Source organism: Erpetoichthys calabaricus, chromosome 5 (genome assembly GCF_900747795.2).
Source record: "Erpetoichthys calabaricus chromosome 5, fErpCal1.3, whole genome shotgun sequence".
Taxonomy (NCBI): domain Eukaryota; kingdom Metazoa; phylum Chordata; class Cladistia; order Polypteriformes; family Polypteridae; genus Erpetoichthys; species Erpetoichthys calabaricus.
Genome location: NC_041398.2, coordinates 199,803,545 through 199,813,899, shown reverse-complemented (window position 1 = coordinate 199,813,899; position 10,355 = coordinate 199,803,545). Strand labels below are relative to the sequence as shown.

The following is a 10,355-nucleotide window of genomic DNA, read 5'->3' as shown; positions in this document are numbered from 1 at the left end:
TGCACCATCTACCATCTTTACTGCAGCAATCCTTTTAATGTAACATTAACTCTGAATAAAACCTATTTCTGATTCTTTTATTCATAAACATTTACCTTCAGTTTCTTTTCAAAGCACCATGCTGCTCTTATTAATAAACCTGCTTCACCCTACTGAGGAATATGGAGACTTAAGCATTAGCCAGGAGCCATTGTGAATGAGTTGCCAGTCCATTACAGGGCACACTCGCACAAAACCCATGCCATCCTCATGCTAATCTATGCCTATTGATGTCTTTTAGAGGCAGGCATCTCATTATTAAACACATCTTGTCTCTGACTAGTCTCCTAACCAGACAGTCAGCACATGGATGGCTATAATGAAAGCAGGCAGCGTTTTTTCCACATTAAATCCATTTGCAAATGGGATTTTACAATATTCTTTTTATTAACAATTGGAAAAATATTTCGAAATCACATCTGTATTACTATTATTGTCAGGCTCAGACAAAAAGTTACTTAATATAAGCAAATCAAACAGTCAGGCAGCGACATTTTAACACAAAAGGCTTCAATGCATGGACAGATATGTACAGGTTTCTTTGCAGAATGGATGGCGAAGCTGCAGTCAGTTAAAATCTGATAAATCAACTTTATTTTTCCAGAGCAGTACACTAAATTGAAACTGTTCCTTGATGAACTTTAAAATGTTTTATAGTAGCCATCCTCGATTAATTATTTTACAATGAGGCTGCAGCACTTTGAAGTTCCAATATAACAGCCATTATGTTTAGAGATTAGAAAAGCACGTCCTCTTTAAATCAATAAAATGCTCATTAAGTGTACTGCGATGTGGGCCTAATCTTTTGAGAGGCACACATGCTCCAACTTTCCTATATTTGGCCCTTTTTAGAAATGCTGATTTTAGGTTTACCTGTATAACTTTTTTCATTAATGAAGAGATTACTCTTAAAATTTTTTTTTCAAATTTATTTCATATTAAAAATGCAAATCAATTTCAGATCAGAAATGACAGTGAATTTATGTCTCTTTCAAATAACGCAAACTATTATTTTATTGCACCTCTTTCATTAACCTTCTCACGGAGAAGAAAATAAATACAATCTTGTATCTGTATAATAAACAATAAAAGAAATTTTTCACATTACATCATATTGTGACACTCCACAGTTTCTACTCATCATGCAAAGTGGTCTCGACAAAGAAGGAGAGGCATTCCGTAAACATCGACGATTCCGATGACGCTGTCAATCAGCCAAGACGTGCGGATTTTAATCGATGCCCTGGCTGTTTCAACCTGCTGATCTGGATCTTAGTTGCAAGGATGGCATTTCGTTCAATTAGCATGAAAAGTAAAACTCAAAAACGTCGACTGGACATTTACATAGGGACGCTTCTAAAAGCATTAGAGGATTAAAGGAAGTGAGTGCCAACATGACAAGGAGAACTGAAATCACACAGCTTAGAAATAAAAAAAACAACAACGTTTAGTGGTCTGAATGAAATGTGAGGTGTTGCCAATATTACTTTAAGGTGAGGCCCAATTGCATTGCAGACTCCGACTCTGGGACTATAACCGACCTTCTTCAGTCCCGTCAGTGCCTCAATTGAATTGGCCACTTTGATAATTGATTACATCAAATACTGTCAGAAGAGCTGCAAGAGCACCAGAAACAAAAACAAAAATCACATTTTAGCTTAAAGAAAAATTATGGGATTTCTCCTGCTGAAAAAACACAGATTGGTCAGTCTGTACCTTGCAAGCAATGTGTTGCTACAGCACTGATGGCAGAATTCACCTAAAACAGATCTTGGGTACTTGAATGTGAACATCATCATCATTCAAGTGCAGCTATATACTCCTTTCTGGCAAATTCAACATTTCATCGGTGAAGGTCACATGCAAGGAGCGATCCTTTTCAAAGGATGGGGAAGAGTTACTAACATTTGACAGACAAGTCAAACTGTTCTTGTCACTGAAAGACTCGACGTCTGAGGCCTGACCTTCTGAAGATCCTGAGCCCTTCAAAGTCCTGAAAGAGGCGCTGTCCATGGAGCTGCCCAGATCCCCTGTCCCACTGTCTGACCGGCAGCTGCCAACTAAATTCTCACTGTTCTCTGGAAGGTATAATAATGTCTGAGAGGTGCTGCTGACCTCCCTGAGCTCCCGGGATACAATGGACGGAGATTCCCGGGACAGCACAGAAGACCGCTGGCTGTCAATGCAGTTAAAGTCACTTCGGGAAGGTCGTCGTCCTCCTCCAATTCGACAGAAAAGACATTTGATTTTCTCAATGAGTTTTAGTACTACAGTCTTCCTCACGAGGATGTACACCCACGGGTCCAAGATCGGATTAACCGAGGCAATACGGATGGCCTGAAGATCTGGATTTTTGATCACCTCTTTGACCACTGGGGGCTGGTAGAGTTGGTTCACAAAGAGTCGTACCTGAAGGGAAGAGAAATTGAAACCAAATGTTATATGCCGTCAAAACGTCCACTATCTTAGATTTCATTAGTAAAAAAGGTCAGAGCTCTCCTAACAAAAACATTCTCACAGTTTACTTTTTAAATTTGGGAGCCGCTTGGTGGATGAAACGCTGACTTACTGCTTGACGCGGAGGAAGTCACTTCACTTGCCATAACTGCAATGTCACTACGCACATGAGATTTGTTAAGTCTTTTGTGTAAAGGCGCCAACTAAATGAACACACGTAGGAGTCAAGGTAGGAGTGCAATTAATGACCATGCTAAAATAGAAAAATGATAACAAATTAATCGCCCAAGTCTATATTAATGTTGGGCTGACTTGACATATCAAATGATCTGCTGATATTCATAATTATTTCAATGTCTTGATGTGTTTTTTTCCAAATTGAGATTGAGTAGTGTATGTGTGTGTGCGAGTGTGTTCACCATGTGATGGACTGGCGCTCTGTCCAGTGCCTTGTGTTTGCTGGGATACACTCCAGCTCCCTGCAACCCTAATATCTAAAAATTCACATAAGAACAATTACTAGTTATATAGTAGCTATGTCAGATTTGCATTTCTTTGGCTTTTCTGCATGCAGGTGTGATGGTAAGAACTAGGACTGATGGGTACAGATTCTCACGAAATTCACTGTGGGTTGCAATTATTGCAATGCCTTCAGAATCTTAACTGTAATGCCTATGATTTACACAACAATCTCATTATTTTCCATTGAAGTTAAATGAAAATTGAATGGCTAACAGTTAGATATTAAAATGTTATTTTTATACAACTACACATGTGGTCAGCACCGGGTTTGAATATCCCACTGTTTGAGTAGACCTGGCCCTTCCTCCCCATGTTCATGTGTTGTGTCTGAGTACTCCAGCATCCTTGTATCTCGGAGATGTGCATACTAATAAAAGAAATAGCAAAAGTTGCATAAAATAAATCTAGATACTTGTGTACTAAACGGACGGCATGACAAAGGAAAACAGAAGTTTTTTGACGAAATCATAACATAGTTAAAAAAAATATACAGAAATTGGAATATTGGAATATTATAGAAAATCATATGCTCAGTCGGAACTTATTGTTAAAATATTTATTGGGGTAAAAACAATATATACAAATTTACAGAAATTGGTCCCATTCTAGTGTTGGGCTCTGTGGGGGAGGTTTCACTGCCGTCCCCGTATCAACAACCAAACAAGGAGCAAACACTACGTAACATGAAATATGGCAAGAAGAAAAGAAAAAATACCAAGGTATCCCGGTACTCACACTGTGTGACTGTGAGCTAGTCATTTCACCTGCCTGTGCTCCAAATGGAAAAACAAAAGAAACTGAATCAATTGTATCTCAAATGTTGTAAGTCGACTTCCATAAAAATGTCACCCAAATGAGTAAAATGTAATGTAATGTTATGTTATGAGGTGGCAGGCCCAGTGCTGTGGTCGCCTCACAGCATTTGGACCACAGTTCACTTGCCAAGTGAGGTACCACCTGTGTGTTGCATGTTCTCCCTGTGTTGAAATTCGCTTTCTCTCATGTTCAAAAGATATGCTGATAGATGCATTGGTCCTTTATGAGGGAGTGTGAGTGTATGATCCTGTCCAGGCTCGTCTTATGCATGGTGCTGCTGGGGTTGGCTAAAGCTCATCAGGACTCTACAGGACAAACAAGTTTCATAAAATGAAGAATGGATATTGGTATAAAAATCAATATAATAAAACTTAAAGCATAATAAGCTCATAACGGAATTGAGCTAATAAGAATATGTGACCTTAAACCATCTGATTAAATCATAATCATTTAATTCCTTAAACATTAATAAAGCTATTGTAATAATCGTAACCTGCATTTCTCTTTCCAATATGAACAGCTGTAAACATATTTTTGCCCACCCTTGTGTGTATATATATATATATATATATATATATATATATATATATATATATATATATATATATATATATATATATATATAAAATAGAGAGACAGATAGACAGGATACACACACATACATCCACCTTAATAAAAGTACAAGTATGTGTGTATGTGTCCGACCGGTTGTTATGTCTCTGTCATTCCAATAGATGGCACATCACACATATTAACACTGTGCTTTTTATTAATCCCATACCAAATGGCATATAACAGAGACAGATCAATCTTATTTCAGTTAGCATACATACAGTAAACAACTTTTGAATAGTAATTTATCGCTTTCACTACAATTTGTTCCACTATATAAAGGAATTTCCTCGACAATAGCGCACTGTCTTCTATCCTATGACGCATTTATTTATCTTTCAGGGTTTTTTTTTTTTTGCTTTTATCTTGCAAATTACGTTTACGAGCCTTTTAACCCACAAACTGCCAGTAGGCGGCGGGTCGGATTTCGTCTACAATACGAAAATGTCCCGCGAGGAGGCGTCGCAGCCGACATGATCACTAAACTATCTCTGATCGTCCTTGGGATGCGGATGACCCTTCTGTGTGGTCTGCATTTTAAAAAATTTCGCTGTTGGCGCTGTAAAAAAAAAAAAAAAGTGTAAAAGTCAATCACGTTCGCCGCAAACTAATAGAAAAATAATCCCTCACGGTATTAAGAACCTAATGATATATGCATACAATCAGATAAACAAAGTAAAGTTAAAAAATTAGTTTAAAAGGCAGTGCAAACTGCTCATGTTCAGGATCTCTCTCTGTCTCTCTCTCTCTGTTTTGTATTTACTGTTTTTTGAGTTTTCATGCATTCCATTCCCTAACCCGCTTATTCAGTTTTTTTGTTCTCGGCAGGCTGTCACAGGGTGCGACACCTAATATGCGGCCATTCACGATACCCGTTGCTCTGGTAGTTCAGCGCACTGAAGCGCCGATTTACTTGGTAACGTTTCTATTTGTTTCATATTTATTTGCCTTGTATGTGTCAATAGGAATTTCCACTTGAGTTGTAAACAATAAATAATGAATGCGGCGTTGTAGCGCCTTACAGAAAACTGTGCGGCAGAAATAACAAGACGGGAATCGGGAGAGTTACAGTGAACTTCAAGTTCATTTCTACTTAAGGGAGCTGATAACACACCAGCACAATTGACGAAAAGTAGCACATAAACTTTAAATTAGACTTTAACGGGGTGAATACAGCTAATTTCTTGTGTAACCGAAAGTAGAGAGAATCCATGTGCTGAATGTAATGCTCAGTTCACCTCGATCTAGTGAAAACTGTAGAAGAAGCTACTGTAAAAATGCGTTACTCCGTATTACCTCATTTAAGGTCACGTCTTTGGTCTAAAACGTTTTGTAAAAATGGTGCATTTCGCGAATGGAAAGGGATCTTGTCGAATCGCGTGGCGCCCCACACTCTTAAAAATAATGATTCTTTAATGGCATGATATAGTTCTTTATATTGTGTAGTTCTTTGTTGAACCTTTCCTTAACAAAGCACCATTTCATTCTGGAAAGGGTTCTTTGCATATGACGTTGGATCTTTGTGTTTTGAAAAACTACCTTAAATGTTGAAAAAAAACGATATCCTTAATGCATGGTAGACTAACTAGCAGGGCATTAACAGATTAAGAAAACCTGAATTTAGTCTGTGTTACTGATGCAGGAAGGGGGAGATTAAGGTATGATTTATGGCTAATTTACAAATCTGTTACAATCTATTCATGGTTATTAACAGAATAGAGCCTGTTTCAAATCTAAATAAATAACATGTTCTTTCAGGAACCTTCATGTTAATGGGTCTTTTGGGAACCAAAAATGGCTACCGTATGCCATCGCTCTGAAGATCCACTCCGGCAAATTTATTTTTAAGAATGCGCTTACATATGTCTGACTGCTCGTCCGACTTCTGTCCCTGCATGTTAGTTTTGCTGGTGCCTAAATTGACCCTGTTTGGGCGACATGTTGTCTCTGAGATACGAGGTATTGCCTAAGAGCTCCCGAGGCTGGGCTCATAGTTCGGCTTCGGTGCCTGCTTATGTGGACTCGGCACATTCTCCCTGTGCCTCTGTGGGGTTTTGATTTGGTATTCCAGTTTACTGGTGACGTTTAATTGGAACGGCGCGAGTGCCGTGTGTTTAAGGCATGCACGCCCAAACTGTCCCCGAGTCCAGAAATAGTTCTTGCTTCGGTCCCGATGGGTCAGGATAGTCTTTAGCTCCCTGCAGTTAAATAAAAGGCATATAAATAGGAAAGATTGCACATATCTGAGATGTGATTGTTAAAGCAGCAACGATTTTCATGAAAATATTTCTGCGTGACGCATCTGACTTTTTAAACTTCCTATGCAGCTTACTGCACAAATTCGCACGTAGCAGATTCTCTGCTCGGTCACGGCATCACGAGCCCATACCACACTTGGAAGGAGTTTTATCTGAAAAGTCGGACGGTTAAGATGTATGTGCTAGAAAACTACATTTTAGGACAGCAACCCACTTCAACACTTCCGGGGTCTTGCTAAAAAGTTCAGTTCTCCCTGGTCGATTTTCAAAAATTGTGCTAACTCGGCAAAGCGCTGGAGTGTTCCTCTGCTACTGTCAAAAGCTTTCGCATCTTGACTGTCGATCCTTAATAAAGCGGTTAAACGCACGCGTCTTTGGCTCCTATTGTATTGAGCGTCAACCCTGTCTGTACAAATTGGATGTTTATAAACGGATAATTTTAAAATGCAATTAAATGACATTGAAGTCTTCAAATTTTAACAGCAATTCTGAACACCCTTCTGTGAAAATCACGTTACGCTCACTATTCAAAAGGTTATATTTACAACGCGGCAATGCACATTTAATCACTTACCACTAAAGGTATGGAGCAGATGAGCACAACCGCAGACGTCGCGATGAGGAGGATCACCATCTGGATTTCTGCCCCAGCCAGGCGACTAAAGCTTCTCCTTCTCCGAAACTCTGCGATTCTGCCGGGATCCGTTCCCAGGGATGTCCTGCGCACAAACTTCCTATGCATCCTAACCAGAGCCCCGCACACGAGGATGTTGCACACCACGGTGACCAGAATTAAAAAAGAGCTGAAGCCTGCGTACATGTAAGAGAAGGCGGCGTGGGTGCTCACGTTACTCCTCCAGTCCACAAAGCACCAAGTGTCCGGGTATTGCTTCACCGCTGTTCCGAATCCCATACTCGGTAGAGCGCAGAACAGCACATTGGAAACGTAGATCGCTATTAGCGTTAAAACTGCCAGCTTCTTGTCGACATAGTGGTTGTAGAAATAGGCGTGATTGATTGCCATGTACCTCTCTATGGACATGGCGCATATGATGCTGAATCCGGCAAGTCCAAAGAGGAGGAGAATGAACGCGCCGTACTGGCACAGCGCGTCTCCACCTGGCCAGGTGCCTTTCACGTAAGTGGCGATGGTGACCGGGCTTACCAGAATGGTGCCCAGTAAGTCAGTAACTGCCAGCCCGCACACCAACGTGTAAAAAGTGGTCTCCTTCTGCTCTTTCTTCGATTTGCAAAGGACGACTATGGCGATCATGTTGCCAACCACCCCCAAAATAAACATAATCACCGGGATGGTGGGATCCATGTTGGAACCGTGAGAGTAGCTTGTAGCGTTACTGCCGTCCATTGTTGCTTGCTGTACCTGGTGAACGTTCTATGAAGGATAACGAAGTAACATCAGAACATTGCACCACTGTTTGTTATTTGTTTCCTTTCTAAATATCCAGAGTTTCTGTAAATGTATTCGTAATAAATAATGATATCAATTAATGCAAAGGGACGCGGACACACGAGCTAAAGTTTGAGCACCTGGTCTTCGGGATTATCCCACGGTGAAACAGATTGCCCGTGTAATCCAACATGTCGAGACTGTGGGGGCTGTCAAAAAATCGATTGATATACAGTCCATCGTAGCAGCAGCAACAGAAGCATTCCTTCAGGGCGCTTTCTTTCAAGCTGAACTTCTTGGCACACTAGTTGAACAACCGTCTTCTTCCTCGTCGTCTTCTTCGTACATTCCCAGCAACTTGCTTACATTTCACAGATGGCGTATTCTAGCCCTTAGCTAGCCTCAGCGCTTCGGTGGGGAATAGCAAAAGTCAGATTAGCACACCCTCCGCATGTGTGACTCACTTTGGTTTGAAAAGTTGCACAAAAATCAGTTCCTCTTTAGAATGGCTCTTTCGGAGCCCCGCCCACTATACTTTTATTGGCTACCTATAATTTACAAAGGGATGTCCCGATAACGAAGGGCGCAGTTCAGTCAGGGAGCGCTGGGCACCTGGGCGATCGCAGGACTCCACTAAGTTGTTACGCTGCAGTCGAGTTGCTCCGAGTGCGACATTTTGGTCACCTAAATTTAGCAAGGACTAAAACAACAACGATGGGGCGACACGGGAGCGCGGCTCGGTAGTTGTTAGTGCGAAGTTGCCCACGGTGGTTTTCTTCCCACATCCACGAAAGGTCTCCTGGGGGGGGGGGGGGGTTGTAGACCTGCTTTAGTGTGCCCCCCTCGTTAAGACGCACACTGACACAAGGAGCAAAGTGGTCGTGCAAACACGCGGCAGAATGGTAATGTCTAAATTATGCTAACAATGTACAGTAGTATTTTTATATAGTGATATTTGCGACAGTAATATTATCGTAAAGAAAGGGCGTGTGGCTAAGCTATAAAACGAAGAAGGAGATACTTTTGTTGGGGTAGCGTTGTATGTGCGGCATTCAATAAACGTTCAGGTCTTCAAGATACTTAACTCCGACTGGACATTCGGTTATGACAGTATTAACTCAATGTCGCATTGTTGTTACTACAACAAAATAACGAATCGCCTAAATGCTAGAATTACGTAAATAAAAGCATTAAGGGCACCAGGAGCAATAGTACAGTGAGATATCAAAAATTTGACATTTCATAGTTGCACGGATTTGAAAGGAATCAGCCAGGCACATGCGCATACAGTCGAACAGGACGAGGCGCGCAATCTTCAGTTCTGTTTAGTTCGTTTTTGTATAGTGCTCTTCACCGAGTGCAAGCGCACAGCACTGTGATCATTTCTCAGGTAAATTGCAAGAATAGATTTTACAAATGACTAAATACAGAATTAGAATACATCAACACACATGTTTGTTAAAACCGGTCCTTGCCTTTCGCCCATTACTGCACCGGGATAAGGTACGCCCCCATTCGGTAATAGAGTCCGAGAATTTTATGTACAGCAATAATAATATTACTGAAATAACTTACGCACGATTCTCACCATATAAAAGCGCTATGGAAAATGAGTGCTGGATTTGAGACTAAAGTGCACTTCTCGGCTTACTCTCTTTGTTGATGCGCTATACTCTTCGCAGCCACAGCAATGCTCTCATTTAATTCATATGCTCATCTTAGCTTTGCGCTCATTGTGTTCTCTTCACTTATTCTCTACTACTTGGATGTTGCATATATACACATGCCTATTTTTTTCTACGCTACTTGGGCTGAGCAAATCAATTAAACAACCTAATTAATAAATACACGAGGCAGCACGGTGGCTCTCACCTTCAGGGTCCCTCGCGCTATGCCCACGTCTGCTTGTTTTTCTCGCCCGACTTTTCCCCTACAAAGCTATTTAAGTTATTTGACTAATAATTCGCCCAGTATGAGTGCGCACTGGCCCATGATTGACAGTGCCATGCATCTGAGTGAGGCTCAAACCCTGGATTTGTTCCTAACTTTGTATCCCGGGCTGCTGTTATAGCTTCTAGATCTCTGCAACCCTCAACTGGATGATGTGGGCTTGATAATGGATTGATGGATACTATGATTGCTGGGAATGACTCCAATTGCCCCATGACCCTGCTCTGGATTAAGCTGATTAGGAAGATGGATCAATGAATGGTTACATAATTCAGTATAAAATATGACAAAAA

At 40.8% G+C, this 10,355-nt stretch overlaps 1 protein-coding gene across 1 annotated transcript; it reads right to left on the bottom strand.

The window, feature by feature from the left end:
- Positions 1-407: 407 nt before the first annotated feature.
- Positions 408-8,602, bottom strand: ptger4a (prostaglandin E receptor 4 (subtype EP4) a). The gene is made up of 2 exons (XM_028802394.2): positions 7,279-8,602; positions 408-2,448 (listed from the first exon to the last, which is right to left on the bottom strand). The coding sequence occupies exons 1-2, from the start codon at positions 8,068-8,070 to the stop codon at positions 1,852-1,854; spliced, it is 1,389 nt and encodes a 462-aa protein (XP_028658227.1). The 5' UTR covers positions 8,071-8,602; the 3' UTR covers positions 408-1,851.
- Positions 8,603-10,355: the final 1,753 nt, after the last annotated feature.